Genomic DNA, 23,390 nt, shown 5'->3' with positions numbered 1-23,390 from the left:
TATATATTCTCTGACAAAGGCAAAGAGCCTTTGTTATCTGTATCTCCTATTGGGACAGGGCCTTATATTAACCTGCAAATAACTAATTCACTGTGTTGACACTTACCTCATCTCTCTGTCTCTCTCAAAGTCTGTCACATCCTAACAATTTTGTCCATAATCTGCAGACATTCTTTAATGCTTTAGGTCAATAATTTAAAGGTTTATTTATTCCATTTACATAAGAAGTATTTCAGAGATTGATAGTGTCTATACCAAGCAGCTTCCTGTAGTTGTTAGTGGTGATCTAAAAATATTGAATAACCTTATTTATGATTACATGACATTATATTCTAGATTATCAACATGCCTGAGAAAACACTCCTTCTGACTGACCCAATGGGAAATGAACGTTCCCATGAACATAAAATTCTACGGAACTGGAGGTAACCTTGTTAGAACTGTTATTCTTTTTTTTTTTTATGCTGTTCAATTCTAAACAGTACATCTAGGAATTTTTTTAAAACTGAGGTGTGATGAGCAAACAGCACAGTGGCAATTATGGACCCTGAAGCACGACCTGCAGATGGATTCCAGCAGTTGTGGAGTTTTGGTATTGAATGTATGTGAATATATTTGCACAAGTGGCTTCAGATCTGGAAATGTTGTAATAAACTGAATTAAATCATCTGTCAGTTAATGTTTCAGTTTGCTGAACAATACCTGCTGACAGGAACGATCAGCAATGTTCAGACTACGCCTGAAGCGGTCAGCTCAGCACGCATGAAAGTAGCCTGCACACTTCTTGGATGTCGAGGTGAGTGCTGTTTTAATTCTGTAATACCGTAGTAATATTGTAATGTACAGTATGTCATGTAGTACACCTCTGTAGATGCTATCTTCACTCTGAAAATTTTATTTAATCAAGTAAGAATATCCAAATATACAGAGGGGATAGAGAAGAAAATCATAGAAAATAACTCGAAGGATGCAAAAAGTAATGCAAGAATGATTTAATGTAATTTCAGAACAGGTCTGACATAGTATTTTTCATGGCGTTTGTGTTGACATTTAGTACACTATGATATGATTGCCCAATGAAGTCATATTTATCTTATTAATGTTAACAAATTTATAGGTAATGCAGAGGAGTACTGTGTGCTTTGCAGCATGCTGGAAGACGATCCCAACGAAAGCATGATTGAAATGGTATACAACTTATAATACACACACCCAAAATGCAATAGTTTAACTTTATGTGCCATGTTTTTTTGTGTGTGTAGAATTTTGTTATTTAAATAAATCTTTTTTTTGTTATTTAAATCTTTTCATATTTTTAGATTCTATATTGTTTTAGATGTACTAATTTACAAATATATTCATCTCTTTTATTTTCAGGTACAGTGTGAGAGCTGCAATAGATGGACACATTTTAAATGTTGCAACTTCAACAGCCTAAATGTGTTTATGTGCAAAAAATGTGTGGTTTAGTTTGAGTGTATTTGCATTGATAACAGTCTGCAGCACAATGTGGTCTTATTTAGTTCATATTTACATTAATAACTATTTTTTTTTTTTTTTTTACTTGTTTTGTATTGTGCCTCTGTTGCATGATTTTGAATTTTTGAAATTAATTTGATTAATTATCTCTTTTCTATATTGTTCTGCTTGATTATAAATTATCTCAATAACTAATCTTATTTCAATTTACATCATTTATATTATCATCTGTTTTTGGGTAAGTTTGTAACATCTGGACTACAGGTTAAAAACTTACAGATCATCCCATCTGTTTATTTCATACTGGTAGGACAATCTGATGGGGTATTTTGCACTGTAAAATCATCCTACCTGTTCATTTCATACTGGTAGGACAATCTGGGGTATTTTGCACTGTAAAATCATCCTACCCGTTTATTTCATACTGGTAGGACAATCTGATGAGGTATTTTGCTCTGTAAAAGTATCCTACCCGTTTATTTCATACTGGTAGGACAATCTGATGAGGTATTTTGCACTGTAAAAGTATCCTACCCGTTTATTTCATACTGGTAGGACAATCTGATGAGGTATTTTGCACTGTAAAAGTATCCTACCCGTTTATTTCATACTGGTAGGACAATCTGATGAGGTATTTTGCACTGTAAAAGTATCCTACCCGTTTATTTCATACTGGTAGGACAATCTGATGAGGTATTTTGCTCTGTAAAAGTATCCTACCCGTTTATTTCATACTGGTAGGACAATCTGATGAGGTATTTTGCACTGTAAAAGTATCCTACCCGTTTATTTCATACTGGTAGGACAATCTGATGAGGTATTTTGCTCTGTAAAAGTATCCTACCCGTTTATTTCATACTGGTAGGACAATCTGATGAGGTATTTTGCACTGTAAAAGTATCCTACCTGTTTATTTCATACTGGTAGGGCAACCTGATGAGGAATTTTGCACTGTAAAAGTATCCTACCTGTTTATTTCATACTGGTAGGACAATCTGATGAGGTATTTTGCACTGTAAAAGTATCCTACCCGTTTATTTCATACTGGTAGGACAATCTGATGAGGTATTTTGCACTGTAAAAGTATCCTACCCGTTTATTTCATACTGGTAGGACAACCTGATGAGGTATTTTGCACTGTAAAAGTATCCTACCTGTTTATTTCATACTGGTAGGGCAACCTGATGAGGTATTTTGCACTGTAAAAGTATCCTACCTGTTTATTTCATACTGGTAGGACAATCTGATGAGGTATTTTGCACTGTAAAAGTATCCTACCCGTTTATTTCATACTGGTAGGACAATCTGATGAGGTATTTTGCACTGTAAAAGTATCCTACCTGTTTATTTCATACTGGTAGGACAACCTGATGAGGTATTTTGCACTGTAAAAGTACCTGTTTATTTCATACTGGTAGGACAACCTGATGAGGTATTTTGCACTGTAAAATCATCCTACCCGTTTATTTCATATAGGACAATCTGATGAGGTAACGTTACTTTCCACTGTAACATCACCCTACCATAGCCTAATAAAAATCTTCGGCAAAGTTACACTGAATTATTTTATGTAGTCACAGACGCGAAGCAGAAACGCACAGTAGGATTTTACGATGTGGTAGGATGAACCGATAGATACGGCTATGATTTTGCGCTACGGTAGGAAAATCTGACAAGGTAGGACAGATCGACAGAACATCGGGTTGCTTACAGTTGTGCATTACATGTTCGAGGAAAACTTAAATTGATCAGTGTCGGTCACGGCGCCTTTTGATTGCTGATCCGTCAATTATTTCCAAAATATTACTAGGCATTATCTAATCCACATTCCTCTCATGGACTTTTTGTGGAAACCATATAAACACAGGTCATTCTCTCTTTTAAAAATTTAAATCAAAACAATAATCCTATTCTTGCATTTCTGCGGCACTGAAGCGCTGCTGTGTGGCGTCATCGGAATGCTTTCTATTCGACACGTCACAGAGCTGCAGGCTTCAAAGACTAAACTCGTCGCTTTAATATAGCCATTCAGTGTCGATTTACGATTTTTGCACCAGTCAACAGCTTTTGATCAGTGTGCAATTTTGAATCAGCCAAGTGTGCAGTTTTATATCCGTTTTAATCTGTGTCTGTTTCCAGATCTGTGTACAAGTAGCCTACAGTTGAATTGCTCAGACTGCACAACCTGTGTCTGTGTGTGCTTCAGGCATTCCTAGACTGAGTCCACCGGGCAGAAGGCATTGCGACGACGAAGGTAAGAAAGCTATCATAGTATTGAATGTGTTTTTTCAACCATCATCAGTCACGGTCATTATTAACATTAAGCCTGCGTTCATATGTTGAGCATTGTGTTAAGGTGTTTTCTTATTCTTATGTATCGTCAACAGGAGCAGTCTGTTCCGGTCTCTGCCAGAGGTGAGCTAGTCTAGCAATCTGAAACCGGTTTTCTACATTTTAATTCAAAACATATCACTTGAATATGAAGTAAACATAAGTTCCTTCATGAGAACCATATTTACATGTGATGTTTTACACAGATCAGAAGAAGATGGCGACTCCAATTATATCTGGCAGCAGGGCTGTGCAAGGCAGGGCTGAGCTTATTGTACAAAACATTAACCGTGCAGTAAGTGAATTTTGTATCTTCTGATTATTTCAGTTCAAATGAATATGACATTCTGAAATATGAAATACTGTATCTACTGCTTGTAAATTGTGTGGACTAAGTTTTTATTTTGTGTGTTCTCTCTTTCTTTATCAGGCTGCTTTAGTGTATCGTAAAGAGGACCATCATATACAACAGAAGGAAAGTGCCATATCTGAAAGAGAGCTGAAGGCTGAAAATAATCGGGACAACTTTGAGGCCAATCTTGAACCCGGTTTAAAAGTGCCGAATGCACCAGAGGCCAAAAAAGTGTAATTACTTTTACTTCATTGTTAAATGATTTGTAAATAATCCATCTATCAGATTGCCAGACACTGATTATTATTCTTTTTTCGGGGTGTGAACAGGGCACAGCTAAAAACAGAAGAACGTAAAGCTCTTGAAAGGTAGTACTGTCATGCCAATGTGCACAATTTAGGTTTTTCTATTTTTGCATATGTACATGTTGCATATGCACAGAGAAGATACTGCTTATGATAACATTATTCATAGCCATCGCTGTTACTGTAATCCGTTTCAGAAAAGTCTGTGAACCTAAAGAAGAAAGTGAAGAGCTGGTTTTGACAGGATCTGAAGAGTCAGAGGAAGATGTAACGTTGCAATATCTGGAGATCATTGACCTAATGGAACTGAACAACAAGCGCTATCAGTATAAAATGGAAAAGATGTAAGTTTCTTGTGCACAACCATGGGTTTGATTTCTTCACACTCTCTTATCTAATCTGTGGGAAGTCTGGGAACTGAAGACAGTAACAGTGTTTGACCCTCTTTTTGTTTTTGTGCAGGAAAGAGAAGATAGACGGCTTTAAACATCAGACAGACCGCTTGAGAGAAAAACAGTTGATGAACAGTAACCTCACAGAACAAAAGCAAGAGCGACTAAAAGACCTAGTGGAGTATTCTGCCAAAAACTCTATAAGAAAGATAGTAAGTGCACAACGTGTCCCATCTAAAGCCATCGCAGCATCACACACATCCAAATGTAATAAAAGACTACGGCTGATCTGTCACATGTGATCTCATCATTCTGCTTTTGTCTCACAGGTCAGACAGTGCTCTGAGAAGATGGCGGAGACTTGCTCCTACATCTTTGGTCATTTCTGGCGCGCTGACTCTCCATCTATAATGGCACCACATATAGAAGAACTGAGTTTAAACATGTTGGAAGATATGACACCTAAGACACACGTCAAAAAACAAAAGCAGCTTTTGAAAAACTATGATGAGCTGTAAGATATAAAAATACATGTCTTTATGACACAAAGCGATAAAGCTAGTGTGATGATCATCAGTGGCTATTATAATTTTATGGTTTGAGTGACCTCTTGATAATCTCACACTTGCTTTCTCTCTTTTACAGTGACAGGATACAGAGAGAAATTAATATGGAAGCACGGCGAGAGGAACGGAGGCAGAAAAGACAGGAGGTAGCTTTTGCTCCTCCAGTGAAAGTAGTAAGTTGCACACAGAACCAGCACTATTTCCCCTGTACTTTTGTCTTGTTCATTAAATATTGTTATATGATCAATAGTGTGATGCTGACTTAAAAATCACATCTCTATTGCAGACCAGACAAAAGCCGATGCCACACAAAAGAGGAACCAGTGGAAATCAAGAACCAGAAGAATGACGATGTATACAGTGACCGTCAGAACTACTGATCTCCTCCACTGCCTCCAGGCTCCAAGAACAAAAAACAGGACTGGGACTAAAAACAGATGAGGCGAGAGAAAAGGAGACAGAAGGATGAAGGGGGACAGAGGGAAGAAAGGAAAAAGGTAGAAAAAACAATCACTGGACCAAGAATTGTTTTTTCTACCTTTTTCCTTTCTTCCCTCTGTAGCAAATAGTAATTGAAACGATGTTAAATCAACATCCCACTGTCAACAATAAAGTCATTGAATCAACGTAGAACTCTGATGTTGATTCTTCATCATGTTGCACCCTCTATTATCATTGAAACATCGTTTAAATCATACCTAGAGATCAACAAAACTTCAATGGTGTTTTAGTATACCACAGGTTTAATCTGAAGGTCTGTAATTTTAATATAACTAGTGCAAAATGCCCGTGCAAAATCAGTTTTTGAGTGTTTTTAGTAGCCTAATTGTTGGTTTGATGTGTTTGAGTGCTCATTGTTACAATTACACAGCAAAAGTTCAGTGACATTTTTATATGTGCATGGTAGAAAGCACAAAGTGAACTCCGAGAAAACGCTTATGCTTGAGCAAACAGTTTGTGAATAGGCTGATGCCCGTGCAAAATCAGTTTTTGTGAGCTGATCGCCATCAAAAAAGTTCAGGAGATATTTCTTAGCGATGGCTGATTTCAACAGTTTCAATATGATAAAAAAATAACTTTTTTATTGATTCAATTGATTAATTGCATTTTGAAAAAAAAAAAAGTGTCATGAATTTATTGCATTTTTGGGGGAAATAATCCGTTTTTATAATAAATCTTTGAAAATCAAAATCTGGATTTGAAATTTTTTATGTTATTATAACCTAAAGATGCTATGTGAAAGTTTGAAACAGAAAATAGTGGTTTTCATCTTGTCACTTTCTTGGTAAAGAAAACACATTTTTACTCAAAAGAATCAAAATGGATTTATCAAGTTTTGGAACCAAACTCTAATATTCATAAGTAAACAGTGTAGCTGACAGATTGTCAGAATGTTTATTTTTAAACCACAACCTTCTTGGGGCTTCTTTGACCGATACAACTCTCTGTTTATTTTTAAACCACAACCTTTTAAAAATGATATATTTAACGATATCTTTAGCATTTCTCATCCAAACAACGTCAAACTTGGCACTGCACTTACTCGTGACCGTAGCGAGACACCTGTCAAGTTTGACGATATCTTTAGCATTTCTCATCCAAACAACGTCAAACTTGGCACTGCACTTACTCGTGACCGTAGCGAGACACCTGTCAAGTTTGAAATCCATCGGACTAACGGTTCGAGAGATATGCGGTTAACAGACACACAGACAGACAGACAGACAGACACACAGACAGACAGACGTTTCTGTAATTTATAGATAGATAGATGGATTTATCACGTTTTGGAACCAAACTATAATATTCAGAAGTAAACAGTGTAGCTGACAGATTGTCAGAATGTTTATTTTTAAACCACAACCTTCTTGGGGCTTCTTTGACCGATACAACCCTCTAATGTCAGATTGTTTATTTTTAAACCACAACCTTTTAAAAATTATATATTTAACGATATCTTTAGCATTTCTCATCCAAACAACGTCAAACTTGGCACTGCACTTACTCGTGCCCGTGGCGAGACACCTGTCGAGTTTGAAATCCATCGGACTTACGGTTCGAGAGATATGCGGTTAACAGACACACAGACAGACAGACAGACAGACAGACAGACAGACAGACGTTCCTGTAATTTATAGATAGATATTAAAAACATTATTATTAGGCTATAATCCTGCTTTATCGACAGCCAGGATGGGCTAGCAAAATATATAGAAACTATACCTTTAAGGCCTGTTCACACCGGGACGAATTTCGCGCGCGATATTCGCCGACGTTTAACGCCTCATGACTAAACAAAGGGCGCCAATGTGAGTGTGCACACCGACGCGAAAAACGCCACGCGTAAAAGCGTCATTTAAAAAAAACCGCCTCGGGTTCGTTTTTTTGGTTTGACGCGCCGCGTCAAAAACTATCCGACCAATGAGATTGGCGCTTTTGCTCACGTGTCTGGAGCTTCTGAAGTTACAGTAAAACACAACTTGGGGGCGCTCAAACACAAAACGGTCTTGCCGAGCACACATACAGGCGAAGAAGATTGCGTCTACACTGCTGGGAAGAAATAAGACGCAAGGAAGATGCAAGGCAAGATGAATGTAGAGCTGCTGGTCTCGTTGGTGTCGGAACATAAAGAACTATATGACAAACGCGACTACAAAAATCTTGATAAAAGAGAACTGTTATGGAGTGGTATTGCAGAGCAAATGGGCCTTGATGGTGAGTTTCATTTTACTTAATTGTCTTTCATGTACATAGGCTTGTAACTTTTTCCCACGAACGTTTGACAATCGCGCCATCTAATATCAGGGAATGAATTTGCATGTTCACTCGGCTCATCGTCAGCGAAAATCGCTTGGGTGTGAACACAAAAAACGCGTTGAAAAACGCTGGCGAATAACCTAGACTAGCACAAATGACACCCCACGCATTCTTTAAAAATTAAACAATCATTTTTATGCCAACTCCTGCTGCGTCTGTCTTCCAGCTCGTCCCGCTCGGTCTGGGGCGTAGTGCAGCCACTTCTGTACAGCTTGAGCGAAGTCATAGTTGTTTGCCGTTGTAAGACGTTGAGTCAAGGCATCTAGAATACAAGTAAAAGTATGCTACTGTGATTTAGTCAATGATTTGTTCAATCAAGCTGTCGTCAAGGATTGGGAGCAGAACATGGCACGAACACAGTACACATAGGAAAGTCAAATACACACACACGCTACACACACAGGGGTGGACGCAGCCACCCAAACACGAAGGGTCACACACGGGGTAGAATTAAAAGGGTAATCACGCTACACTAAAACACGTACATAAACAGTAAATAAGGCATAACACACATGAAACAACCCCAAAGTTCTCCCAGAATCCCAGCATGCATCAGCGTCAGAGCCGTAGTGCATAGGCACCGACGTTACAGTACATTTCAGTTTAACATTAGCCTATGCCTGTGAATGATATAGGCTAAACTTGATAACCTAGCCATGCAGCCTAGAAATGTAGAAAAAAGTGTGTGTGTGGCATAGCTATCCTTCCCTCAAAACGCCTCACACCCAAGTCTTAATAGCCCAATTGACTTGACTAATTTAATTTTTGCGCGCCCATGTATTTTCTGCTCATGCCCTTCAGCTGGACAAATGATGTCACGCACTGGCCCACGCGCCACTCTCTCTCTGAATCACGTTACAGGTGTGATCACTCTTTGATTGGCGCAAAATTTAACAGTCATGTGTGTGCTGGATGCTGGTCCGATATTTTTCCACTCTGGTCTGAAGAGTCACTGAGGTAATTTGTGGCAGCAGGGACACCACAACAAACTTCACATCTGGAAACATTAACTGGTAAGTCAAAGGCAACGTCTAATAGGCTAGGTGAATGTAGCCGTTTTTAACATCAATTTGGAAAAGTCTGTCAAATAGCCTATCTCAGGATGAAATTATTTGACAAACATGTAGCCTAGGCTACAGTTTTATGACATACAGTAGGCTAAGGCTCAAATTTGTGTGGAGTGCTTCTCCCTTCTCACCAGAGGGAGAAAAATCTTTTAATTTCTTCTGTAGGCCTAATGTGTCTAGACACAATTTAGAGAAATAGCCTAGCTGAGGTAGACATCCGCCTGCCAGATGTGATTCGGCCTCAGGTTAGCCCTTTCTTCAGACGGACTCTTTTACTATGGACGAACTACTAGCGAATTGGCCGAATAGGAGCAAGCTTCACTCATTCCCATTTTCGTTTCAAGGTTCAACGCACATCGGTGTTCGGTCAAACTAGGCTACTTGTCAAATATAGACAAAATGGAAAAAATAATAAGCTAAATTAATAATAAATTTCATGTTACATAGTCCAATTGGTAGTAAATTGGATAGGATGGGACAGAAGCGTGAAGCTTGAGTTTATTTACTCAATTGAGGGCATACTGTTTTACTGAAAGCACTGCATTCATACTTAAGCAGAATGACTTACCAAACATGCATTTGCAGAGAGCCATTTCTTTAAAGGGCCGCTTCTGTTTGCCCACATCCTTACTCTTCTTGCCTGCCCAGTTTAGGCCTGAGGCCAGCTCATTGGTCATGCTGTATGCCAGCATGCGCCGGACCCTGATCTCCAGGGTGGTCCCCCCAATAACTGTGAAGCGGGCCACCTATCAAAATAAAAAAGTAACTATTTTCAGTTTAAAAAGTAAACAATTTAAAAAAAGCTTTTTTTCAAAGATGATGTAATGTTGCTCTATGTAGGTTTGTCAATTGTCAAGTCTGAATTTAACTGAGATTGATAAAGATGTGCTAAAATACCATAGACAAAAGATTTTTCTGGTTGACTAAATTGCACATTCATTTCTGCTTAAATACTGGGAGGAATATGCATAAATCTCACCGCAAAAGCAGGCTAATAATAAGGCTATGTCTTTAAAATTAACGAGGCATTTTAATTGTTTCTAAATGAAGTATGTGGGGCTAATCCTTCCCCGCGCTCAGAAAAGGTGCAGAAGATCATCAAAAATCGTGATATCGCATAAGCACTAGTATAAAACGACTGTTATCATTTCTGAAAACAAACACAATGGAGTTACAAAACTGTATCGCACGCATATCGCAGCCCTGCTCTAGGATTATTCATATTTTGGATTTGTAGGCTATTACGACGAGATGGTCTAATCCGCATTTCCAGTTAACGTTACAACTCGAGACAGTTCTGCATTGAATAAAGTAAAGGTAAACCATGTCTTTTGTGTAATTCTGGCCCGCCGCGGTCACTGCTGTGATAGAGCACTATGCTAGCGTTGGTTCCGCCGGTGTTCTCCGGCGGTCAGAAGAAATAGCGGTGCTGTGTTAATAGATTTCACGACACTAGCAATGGGTACAGACATGTATTTTGAGCTAGCTGTCCAACCAGACTGGACCAATGAGGTTTTGCTAACTTTATAACCTCGAAGAGAACCACAAAGTACTTTTGGCAGATTTTGACACATAAACAAAAATCTATTTCAGTGACTGCAACACTGCGATCATGTTAACGATCAACCTAACAGTATTTGATTTGGTACAATTCATTCATATCGAACATTAAGTAAGCTTACCTGTACGCTTGTGCCAAGGTCCAGAAATGAGCTGTGTCCGGTGCAGTGCGTTGGTGTTGATCTCCCGGTCATATTTCCCGGTCAACTATATATCGATGCATTTTCAATCATATTTCCCGGTCAACTATATATCGATGCATTTTCAATCATATTTCCCGGTCAACTATATGCCGATGACTCTTCAACAACAGCGTCGTTTCCCGGTCAACTATAAATCAATGACTTTTCAACACATTCAGCGATCGCCCGGTAAAGCAAATATCAATGCTTAATCAATCATAAAGATAACTATAGATCAATGTTGTTCCAATATTGTTGCCATCAACATTAATAACATCAGGTTTTCATCGGTATGGTAATGGTGATTCAACATTTATTTTGCATTGAAATTTCAACATCAACCATCGCCAGTGTAGCATAAGGTACAGAGAACTGCTGACACGAGAGACTGGTTTAGTCAAGCCTTTAATGGCGATGGAGGTTAAAACAACAACAAAACTTGGCCTCCCGGGTCTGCGCACTTGCACTCCACGTCACAGAACACGCCACGATCCACATAACACTCCACATCCTGGCGCCACCCGTTTTCCTCCGGATTCTATGCCCTCTTTTCCAGCTTGAGAAACACACAAACAGGGAAACAAAAAGGTGGAATGTGACAACATAAGATAAGATGACTGAACCATACGTGCCGTAATACACACAGAATATCTCACGGAGCTGCATAGAACACTAATGCAACGTCTCAAAGAAAATACTTTTAAGCCAAAATAAGGATACAGGCGAAGGCAGCCCAACTACTGAAGCTCATAATCTTTCAACTTGTCAGGAGGCTGACGGAGACGAACAGACCGCCGTGGGACCTGCACCGGGAAAGTTGATGGAGAGGCCAACTCGTGACATGGAACCTCCACCAAACAAGACGGGGACACTTGTCTATCCTCCTGACGTCCGCTGCCATCAGACCCTGGAGGTGAAGCAGGCTCCGCTATCGCCAAGGGGATATCTGGACCACTTGAGGGAGGGCTAAGTGGCACTCTGCCCTCCTCTTCACTCTCAGACACTGCACCGTCTTCACAATGACCTAGGACACTTGGGAAAGAGTCAGCTTTATAACAATCAGATAAGCGGACCCTATAAGAAGCACGCCGCAGCTGGGAGCCCGTAAACTTGCGGATGTTGCACCACGTACCGTCAGATCTAAGCACGAGATATCGGCTTCGAGCTCGGGACTTATTGCGGTCACTATAAAGGTAAACAAGGTCGCCCGGGCTAATATCTGGTCTGGGTGCACCCCGACTTCGTGGTGCTTTCGCCTTAACACTATGGGGGTGGTTAGCGAGGCGTTGTGCATGCTGCATCGAAATCAGTTCCCGGTCACGTACTGGTAATTGCTCGAGAGAGAACTGATCACGCTGCAACAGCATTTCACGAGCGGACAGACCACGAGACCGGACACGGCTATTTAACTGAGCAACAGCTACCGACAGCAACACGGGGGTGACGACCCCGCAGTGTGGTTCTAGACGTAAAATCTCGCCCTGTAGCTCCTGTATAGCCTTTTCCGCCACTGGATTTTTGTTGATATTTTTAGCATCGCCTACCTCAATGGCCAGTCTGTGTTGAGCAAGCATTTCGTCTTTGGCCAGTGCTGAGAAACCTGGTGCTGGGTCCGTTCTAACTACGGCAAAGGGGCCATCGAGCGGACGAAGGCTAATACACATACGTATGATACCATCCCGCAACGTTTCCTTCCGTTCGTCATCGATCAACAATGCAGCTGTGAAGGATGTCACACACTCACGAACGACTAGGATGAGCTGACGTTCACGTTTAAGCACGTCAGCTGCAAAGGTAGACCCGACCGTCTAAGGTGGATCGCAGCAGGACTGCTCCACTGCGAACACTGGGGACTGTGCCAGTGAAGCACATTGGTGACATCCCTTACTAGTAAGCTGGACGGCAGCCTCCAAATCCAGTGCATAGAAGTACCGGCCGATAACGAGTCTCAACTGGTGTGCCAAGGGGTGATCTAACCTAACATGCAACGACATAAGCAAACCATGCAACACTGACCTAGGAACGACGATGCACTCAGTGGTGGTCGACAGTGGTGTGTTACGTCGTACGACTAAAAGCCCATCTCTTGCCAAGGTAACAGTGTTCAAATAATGTTTCACATCTTTAACATTAGTAACCCTCTTGGAAGGGCGCGTACCCTGCCGAAGATGCGCGTGCACCCTACGAAGGTCCGGACACTCTGCCTGAATGGACACCCACGTGGCTCTATTGGCAAAGGGTGCCTTTTGAGCTCCACGCAAGATGTCAGCGACGTCAGTACGGCACACCACAGAAACCATAGATTCACGGACGAAGCTGCAAACTTGACATGTAGGACTATCACATTGAGCAGCATTACGACTAGCATAATCTGACGGGAGAATGGCAGCCCCAGCGACATTCCGAACAGAGACCTGGAAGCGGCTTGCAGTGGACAAGAAAGTGGTAACTCGCGGGCTTGCAGAGAATTCGCCCCTGCAAAGCTTTTCAAAGGCCTGTACGCTTGGCTTACCGTCAGTGAGCACACACACCTTCTGTGATGACTGAATAATATATGGGCAGCAATGCTTGAGGGAGGCAGCTATAGCCAGGGCCTCAATCTCGCACGGAAGCCAATTAATCTGATTCTTACGAAGTTTAGCGCTAAAATATCCAGCGATCAGCAGCTTTTCCCCCCGTGTAACGTACATTGCCACGCCTCACCCAACACCCTGGATCCCTGAGAGCACCATCAGTGACAATCCAAAGCTGATCATCAGGTCGCGGTATCGTCACAGCGCAACTAGTGGATAACGCCTGCTGAACCTTGTGAAAACACTGGAGAAGCTCATCTGACCACACAATCGCAGCCGTCGACTCACCCACAGCGACCACATTGTCGAAGGGAGCAAGGATCGACGCACAACCCTTAAGAACACGTGCTAGGACTTTATACGCACCGATGAAGGACCGTAGGCCACGAACAGTCGTAGGGGGAGCACACGAAGCCAATGTTGCGATGCGGTGTGAACTAGCACGAATAGTACCCTGACTCCACACCCACCCCAATATGTCGGTCTGGACCGGGGCAACGACAGTCTTACTGGGAGCTAAGCACAGATTGCATGCCTGGAGAGCCACTAAGACCTTTTCCCACACTGCAAGAAGGCCCTCAAGAGTGTCAGCCCCACAATACAGGTCATCAGCAACCTTAGCCACCAGTCCCTGTTGAAGGAGATCACAGAGTACCCGACAGGTCAATTCTTCTGACGCAGTTTCTGAGCCAGGCATGCCCATGGCACATCTGGCATACACCCGGACTCCTTTAAATGGCGTGACGACCCCGCAGTACTTCATGGAGGCTTTGGATAGTGGAATTTGGTAGAAAGCCTTGGTGAGGTCAGTGGCGATAATATACCTCCACTGAGCAATCTGACGCAACGTGGCGTCCACATTTGGCATAAGGGATGGCTGGGGTTTGCTATAACGACCCACATCGGCGAAAGCTGTAATGAGACGAAACCCGCCATTAGGTTTTTTGATAAGAAATGATGGGTTGACATATTCAACATCGATGTCAATGTCTTCAGGCTTTTGAAAAACACCTAGTGATTCTAGCTCATCGAATTGAGCCTGCAGCTCCTGTAACTGGCCCCTGGAGTACTGCGGAACTCTTCCCTTCCGTTGCGGTGGCTGGACAGGTCCCATGTTTACCCTCGCCTGGAAGGGGCCAGCAGCGCCATTATAGCCCCCAAACTGCGGACTGAAGACCTTATCAAATTTCCTATGAATCTCATGAAATTTTTCTCTGATGTCTGCCGTCATAATACCATTGGGGTCTAATGAGATAAGGTCAGAGAATAGTGTTAAACTGGGCGAACTGGACTTGCAAACAGGGGCCTGAGGAGGCCTGTTCAGTTAGGGACTCCGGAACATAGTCATGCGAACACGGCATACATGGTCATGTTTCTTAATCCCCTGCGGTACGTCAGTCAAATTGGGAATCCTGATTTTTCCGGATACCCCTACGACCAACGATGGGGCAAACCAGTGTGCACGGCCCTCATGCGGCTCAACAGCAAGCTTGTCACTAATGTTTGCTAGTTCTGCTGGAAGCTCAAGTTCGACAAAATCCCCCGGCCACACAGTATGTGATGAGGTGGCACGGAGTACGTGAGCTCGCCGAATGGCATGTCTGTCTCCATACGTTTGACTGGCACCATACTCGTATGTGTCAGACCCCACACTGACCTGATGTCGAGCAGGGCGGATGGAGATGTCATTACATTCCATAAAGGGGATGCCAGTGAGAATGTCAGAATCCAGGTTCTCTACCACAAGTCCGTCGAAAAAGAGCTTGTGACCATCTCTCTGATAGTGTGTGCGTGTCTCCCCCACTACCTTCAATGGTGAGGAGCCATCTGCCTGACGAGCTGACTGTGTACTACTGGAGACTTTAAGGCCCAGTCTGCTGGCACATGCTGCCCTTATCATGTTTCCTGTTGCACCACTGTCAATGGTCAGCCTAATGGGGATGTGGCCATGGAAGGCTTCGATGCATGGTGACTGCATAATATGAATGCGCTGTACTGCCTTAAGGTTGGATGCACTTTCCTCGTTGTTGTCCTCAGACTCGCTGTCAGAATGACTCAGTGAGCCAGCAACTTGCCGCGCCTTAGCAATGAAAGCTCTGTCAGGAGGGGGCAGAAAGGGGCACTTACTGAGAAAGTGATTGTCTGGTCTGCGAGCCTCTTTACAAAGTGGGCAGGATTTCTTTAGTCGACCCAGTGAAGCCAGCTTCTGTCTTGGGGGGTTAGACACAGCCAAGCGCATTGCTCTAGCATCCTCTGAGGACTGCAGCTCGTCTAGTAATGAGCACAGGGCTTGAGATATCTCTGGTTTAATGGACGCCAGAGTGCGTGAACGTAACTCTGTGCCATACCTCTGCTTAACAAGCTTCGGCAACTCGCTGTGTATAAGACGAAGCCAAGTGAGAACAACAAAGTTTTCTATCGTGGGGGAGAGCTCCTCATCCTCTGTGATGGGTTCACCTCCATGAGTAATACCAGAGTCTCTGCGTAGTAGATTATCCTCAACAAAAGTCATTAATCTCTGGTACAAATCCTCTGGTTCTTCATTAGACTCTAGTTTAATAGCAGAAAAATCAATAAAATGTGCACCAGTCGACTGGAATCCATAATGTAGTCTGATTGTCAGCCATATGTTATCAATGCATGTAGAGCTCTTAACAACAGTATTTCGGGAAATAACTGGGCAGTAGTTAACGATCTGCCCCAGCATAAGCTCAAGCATGCTGACCTTTTGTTGGCGCGTGCGCCGTTGCGCTGCGGGAACATCTGCGTCATCATCGGTAAAACCTCTGAATGGTGAAGCCCTCGTCTTTTTTTCCCAGCGCGCGCCGTCAACTAGAAACGGAGCGAACTCTGTGTCCAGAGATAAAGTGTAGACGAGGTTCTGACACCAGTTCTCAAATGAATTTACAGTCTCAACTTTTGTGAGGCACCATTGTTTCGGTGCTCTGTGTGTATTCGCCATGGCTTGAGTCTCGCGTTACACCAGCAGAGATAATCCACAACGCGGCTCGTTTATGCGCGTCGATAGTGTGATAATTAATCTCACATGAACTCACCAGGCTGTTTGGGGAGTGAGTGCGTTAAAGCTGCCACCACGCCAGTGTAGCATAAGGTACAGAGAACCGCTGACACGAGAGACTGGTTTAGTCAAGCCTTTAATGGCGATGGAGGTTAAAACAACAACAAAACTTCACGCGCATGCGCCTCCCGGGTCTGCGCACTTGCGCTCCACGTCACAGAACACGTCACGATCCACATAACACTCCACATCCTGGCGCATAATGATGATTCAGATGGAAAAACAATGTTTATTCAATTACTATTTGCTATCACTGGGAACTAGTGCCAGTCTCTCCCAGACATTGGCTGAGATCTGCAAATGGAACGGATCTGTGTCTGTTTCCAGATCTGTGTACAAGTACAGTTGAATTGCACATTAGAGCTTTATGATCTTTGGTTTCAGATCATAATATTTTACTAGTAGGATTTTTGGATCAACGTAGTATTTTAGATCAGAGAATGTATAGCAATACATTGCACAAGCTCAGGCCCTAGACATGTGTCCGTCCTGCTCAGACTGCAAAACCTTTGTGTGCTTCAGACTTTCCTAGACTGAGACCACATCCACAACCACCGCCTCAAAGACGCCCAGAAGGCATTGCGACGATGAAGGTAAGAAAGCTATCATAGTATTGAATATGTTTTTTCAACCATCATCAGTCATTATTAACATTAAGCCTGCGTTCATATGTTGAGCATTGCATTAAGGTGTTTTCTTATTCTTATGTATCGTCAACAGGAGCTCGGCCGTCAGAATAGAATTATTATGAGAGAAAAGTCCACGATCTCCAGCCGACCGCAGTCTGTCAGGCTTCCTCCGATCTATGTCTCTGCCAGAGGTGAGCTGTCTAGCAATCTGAAACCGGTTTCCTACATTTTAATTCAAAACATATCACTTGAATATGAAGTAAACATAAGTTCCTTCATGAGAACCATATTAACATGTGATGTTTTACACAGATCACCTACCAGCTCAGAGGAAGATGGCGACTCCAATTATATTTGGCATCAGGGCTGTGCAACGCAAGGCTGAGCTTATACGAAACATTAAGTGAATTTGATATATTCTGATTGGTTTAGTTCAAATTAATATGAAATTTTGAAATATTGCCACCTTCCTAAAATAATTGCCTAAGTCATTTGATCATCAATTATTTTAGGAAGGTGACAATATGAAATATCTACTGCTTGTGAATTGTGTGGATAAGGTTTTCTTTTGTGTGTTCTCTCTTTTTCTTTCTGTTTTTTATTTAGCGAATCATAAAGAGGGCCATCATATACAACAGAAGGAAAGTGCCATATCTGAAAGAGAGCTGAAGGCTGAAAATAATCGGGACAATTTTAAGGCCAATCTTAAACCCTGTTTAAAAGTGCCAAATGCACCAGAGGCCAAACAAGCGTAATTACTTTTACTTCATTGTTAAAAAATTTGTAAATAATCCAGTATCAGTTTATATAGATCTGATTGCCAGACACTGATTTTTTTTTCCATCATGTTTCAGGGCTCGGGATGTGAACAGGGCACAGCTAAAAACAGAAGAACGTAAAGTTCTTGAAAGGTCAGCACAATAGTACTGTCATGCCAATGTGCACAATTTATGGTTTTCTATTTTTGCATATGTATATGTTGCCATCACTAGACTAGTTGACTAGGGGGCTGTTCCATAAAAGCCGCTTAGAAAAGCGGGGATTAAACTCCAAAACCGGACTTGAATGAGCCTAACAAATAAGTTGGGGCTAAAGTGGTTCCATAAAAGGTAATTGAAGTTCACGCAATCTCACTAATTTGATCCAGGTTTATCAAGTCTAGATAATTGCGTGTGCACGCGTTTCTGAAGCAGCCCTAGAGGTCGATCGTGGATCAAATCAATCCACCATCAAACAGCCTATATTTTGTGCTGTTTTATGCGTTTGTGACATGTTTTTTTTTTTTTTTCTTCAGTGCAAAACTAACATTTTACAGTTATATTCTCCATCTGTAAATGTTAGAAAGTCATGCAAATGTATCCATTTTACTGCTAATCTTCATATTGAACGAGCGCCGCTGCGCGCATGCGCGGCAAATAGGAGCGCAATAATTCTGACTAAAATATACATTTTGCTTGGAAAATTAATATGCGATATTTTATAACACTAGAAATATCTTCTAATTATAATAATTTATCTTTAGGATGTTGGATAAGTTGCAGTGAACTTCTAGCGAACAGAAGTAGGCTAGCCTAATTCAGGGAAGATTTTTTTAAAGAAACTAAATATATAAAGATACAAAATATAGTTTTGGGTATAGGACCTATGCTACTTAATAAATATGATGTATATTTATTTAGAATGCTGAGAATTACAGCTTTTAATACAATCATTTTTTGGATAAAGCAAGAATCCCCAGTTTTAAATGAGTGGTTAGATTTAGTTTCTAGAATGTATTTTTTATTTATTATAAATATAATATAATATATTCTTAATGTACTTTACATTATGAAGAGGATAACATGAAATTAAGAGCAAATGTATACTTTTGAAAAGATATGTGCAACTCTAAAATCAAAGAATATTCCATAAAATAAAGGAATATATATTAGTCTACATTAACAACAATTTTATATAACCCTCCCTCCCTTTTATTTCTAGGCTAGTTATTTGTTATTTTATTTATTTGCTTATTTTATATTGAATATTTGATATTCAAATAATATTACTTGAATAACTATTAGGAATTATGTGTCATTATAAGAGTTTGATATAAATATGTGAATGTTACATTTTTATTAATATTTATTTATTTTTTATTTTTTTGTCTTTTCCCCCTTAAATCATATGTAAAAGTGTCTAACTATGTACTTCTTGGTTATTGTTCTAATCATGTGTGTTGGTGGGTATTATCACAAAAGAAAAAAAAGTAGAAGGAAAAATAAGGAATATTTATTGGGGGAAAATATGATGTCTTTAAAGGAACTGTCAATTTGTATAATTGTGTTAAATGTGTTTGAATTGAAAGACATAATAAAGTACATAATAAATAAATATGTAAATATAATATATAATAAATATATTATGATATATTCAAATGTAGGCTAATATACTGTCAATTACTAAGCTCAGATTCATCTTACCAGTTAAAATTCATACTGTGCTTTTGTAATTATTTATTTTTAATTTTGTGATTTTAACTTCTGCTTTACAAAGCTTTTTTTTAGATTGTGTTCTAATGTTCTTCTAATAATCATAAACATGTACTACAGCTGCCAAACAAACCAGAGAGAAATGTATTCATAAGTCTGTATTGTCTAATTTCTCATTGTAGCCTTATTTAAGTTGATTTTCTGTATACTGTGTATTTATGTTTGGACTAATAATGGTTAATAAAGTCCAATAATGGTATGAGAGAGTGTCAGTGGTAATATCATTGTGTTCTTGTTGGTCAGTGTTAGAGGATCTGTGTAACAACTGAGGCTTAGCCTGACAGTTAGCCTGCCCTGGACCAGGCTAGTTTCCCAGCATAAGTTGCCAGGGTAACTGAGTTTGAACTTTTTTAAGTTTGCTTTATGAAACCGAATCTACCAAAAATAAGCCTGACTAACCGAAATAAGCCTGGCGTATACTCTAATCTTGGTTTATGGAACAGCCCCTAGGTGGTGTATCTTTTGAAAGGGAACCGCCCCAGTGACAGCTTTTGTACCTTTTTTTCTGAGAGAGTACCATGGTACATCCGCCCAAGTAGCAGTGCTTCGCCATCTGAGAATATAGTTACCAGCATGTATTAGGGCTGTCACGTTCGAAAATCGATTGCACAATCGATCGGACCAACCAACACAAGTTTCGAAAACAAAAATAAGGAATAGATTTTAACGGTCTTTTCTCCGAGCGCGTCCAGCTCGTCACAATACGCCCGCAGTGAACGCGCGTCACACAGCAACTAGACTGACAAACACACATAACAGCAAATTATGCGGTAACACTTTAGAATACTGTATCTTACTTACTGCATAACTAATAAGTAATTATTGAAGAACTAATAGGTAATTATTCATTAACTACTTCTTCACTACTGTTAACTACTAAGGAAGATGTGTTAACTAATCAGTATGTAATATATTTTTATGATTGTGTTAAGTAACAGTTAGTTAATCAATAAATAATGAATTCTGGCATAACTCTTGAAGAACTAATACTAATTATCTACTAATTAAGGTTCAAGAAAAATAACTAAGAAGTAACTACTAATGAACAGTCATACAAAACTAACCTCAGATTAGTTTTTATATTTTATATACAGTACTGTGTGTGTCTGTTTTCCTCAGCATAGAATGCCATTGAGTAAATTCATGTTTGAGGCAATGACTGAGGGAAACTGAAAATATAGGGAACTTATTAGTAATTCATAAATAATTATCAAATAATTCTGCAGGAATTACTTAGAACCTGGAACAGTATTCTAAAGTGAGAATATAGGGAACTCATTAGTAATTAATAAATAATTATCAAATAATTATCCAGGAATTAGGCTACTTATAACCTGAAACAGTATTCTAAAGTGAACATATAAGGAAATTAATTGGTAATTAACAAATAATTATTAGATAATTCTTCAGGAATTACTTGGAACCTGGAACAGTATTCTAAAGTGAGAATATAGGGAACTCATTAGTAATTAATAAATAATTATCAAATAATTATCCAGGAATTAGGCTACTTATAACCTGAAACAGTATGCTAAAGTGAACATATTAGGAAATTAATTGGTAATTAACAAATAATTATTAGATAATTCTTCAGGAATTACTTGGAACCTGGAACAGTATTCTAAAGTGAGAATATAGGAAACTCATTAGTAATTAATACAGAATTACCACATACTTCTGACTCAAATCAAACTTACTGTAAAAAACACATTATTAACGGTATTATCTAAATCTTTGTAAAATAGATAAGTTATCATACATTATGATACATTTTGCTAATTAAATAAAAAGTTTGCTTATTTGCAGATCAATATATAGCCTAGTAAATGTCTGCACTTATCTTTCTTATTAGTGCTGAAGAATGACTAAAACTGGCTAGAAAATAAAATAAAAAACATTGATCGGTGCTTTTTACTTTTCAAGTAATTACCTTTGTACATTTACTAAGGTAATTTTGAAAATGAATAGGCCAATAGTTTATCATTTTACTGGAGTAATATTTTATTGGGTTATCTGTACTTTTACTCAAGTACTTGATTTGTGTACTTCATCCACCACTCCACTGCTAAAATAAAACGGTTTATTGTAGTAACCACTGTGTATGACTATTCATTAGTAGTTACTTCTTAGTTATTTTTCTTGCACATTAATTAATAGATAATTAATAATAGTTCTTCAAGAGTTATGACATAATTCATTAGTTATTGATTAACTAACTGAAACTTAACACAATCATACAATTCTATTACATACTAATTAGTTAACACATCTTCCTTAGTAGTTAACAGTAGTGACTTAAGTGTTAATAAATAATTATCTATTAGTTCCTCAATAATTTCTTATTAGTTATGCAGTAAGTAAGATACAGTATTCTAAAGTGTTACCAATTATGCTTCTGCATAATGTTTCTCTTTTTACTACAAAAATGTGAATTCTGCCAGTATTCAGACAGTCTCATGCATACAGATACAGATTCGGGCTACGGTCAACTATCGCCTACGTAGGCAAAATTTGTTTGACATTTCTAATCGTAAACACAGGCATGTTGAATCCTGCAGTAATGTTTTTCATTGATGTTATGGCAGTCCACTCTGCTTATTGTTTTTCGAGAATGTTGCACTCCTGTTTGTCATTGTGCACGAAACTTCACGCCAATAAACCAACAGGAATATTGCTGACTTGTGCACGTCTCTTCGTTCGTCCTAATGCCTGTTAGTCGTCCGCGGATTTGCCCATATTTGCCCCGGAGATGAGAAAGGTATTGTAGTATTTACTCTTACTAATAAGCTGCTGCCACCACCTTTAATTATTTTAGCCAGTATGGTCTGGCAAGAGAAGACAACACACCACCAACTTCAATCAAAATCAGCAGTTTTATTAACAAAGGGGACCAGAAGGACAGGCTCAACTCAACCTAGAAAGCCGTAGAACTACACAGAGTGCTACGTGCATTCACTCACTTCATTGCATGGTGACAACACCCAAAATTAATTACAGTGGCACTTCAAACTCATTTTAAACCTCAACTTCATGCATGTGCAACCAAATGGGCACTCACAGCTGTTCCCTAAACCTTCTCAGTTTTAGTCCAACCCACTCTTACTACCCCCCTCTATCACTATAAAGCACAACTTTATTCAATACATCAATTTCATAAATACAGCAAGTATAAAACATTAAAAAACATCACTTAACTCGCCCACAGCGACGTGCTGCCCCTCCCAATTACGGGGGGGGGGGGGGGGGTTTGGGGGGGATCACACACCGTTCTGTTTAGGGAAATATGAGCAGTATCGCCGCGGTGTGTCGTCACCTCAACACTCACGTTGACCTCGGGGAGTCCATTCATAAACGGGGAAGTATGAGCAGTATCGCCGCGGTGTGTCGTCACATCAGCACTCACATTGACATCGGGGAGTCATTCACCAATGGGGAAATCCCATCGTAAGTCCGTTTCAAAAGGGCAAAGTCCAGCCGGGCTCTTGTGATTCAATTGTATCAGCATTCCGAATCAGCAGAGTAGCGAC

The 23,390-nt window shown here is 40.1% G+C and overlaps 1 protein-coding gene across 1 annotated transcript; it reads left to right on the top strand.

Moving 5' to 3' along the window:
* Positions 1 to 3,431: 3,431 nt before the first annotated feature.
* On the top strand, positions 3,432 to 5,866 carry LOC311281499 (uncharacterized protein). The gene is made up of 10 exons (XM_084394494.1): positions 3,432 to 3,733; positions 3,867 to 3,894; positions 4,017 to 4,105; positions 4,241 to 4,395; positions 4,492 to 4,530; positions 4,665 to 4,811; positions 4,930 to 5,071; positions 5,189 to 5,373; positions 5,505 to 5,598; positions 5,712 to 5,866. The coding sequence occupies exons 3-10, from the start codon at positions 4,028 to 4,030 to the stop codon at positions 5,772 to 5,774; spliced, it is 903 nt and encodes a 300-aa protein (XP_084250620.1). The 5' UTR covers positions 3,432 to 3,733; positions 3,867 to 3,894; positions 4,017 to 4,027; the 3' UTR covers positions 5,775 to 5,866.
* The last annotated feature ends 17,524 nt before the right edge of the window (positions 5,867 to 23,390 follow it).

Source organism: Rutilus rutilus (genome assembly GCF_951802725.1).
Source record: "Rutilus rutilus genome assembly, chromosome: 22".
Classification (NCBI taxonomy): domain Eukaryota; kingdom Metazoa; phylum Chordata; class Actinopteri; order Cypriniformes; family Leuciscidae; genus Rutilus; species Rutilus rutilus.
This window is presented reverse-complemented; position numbering and strand designations above follow the sequence as displayed.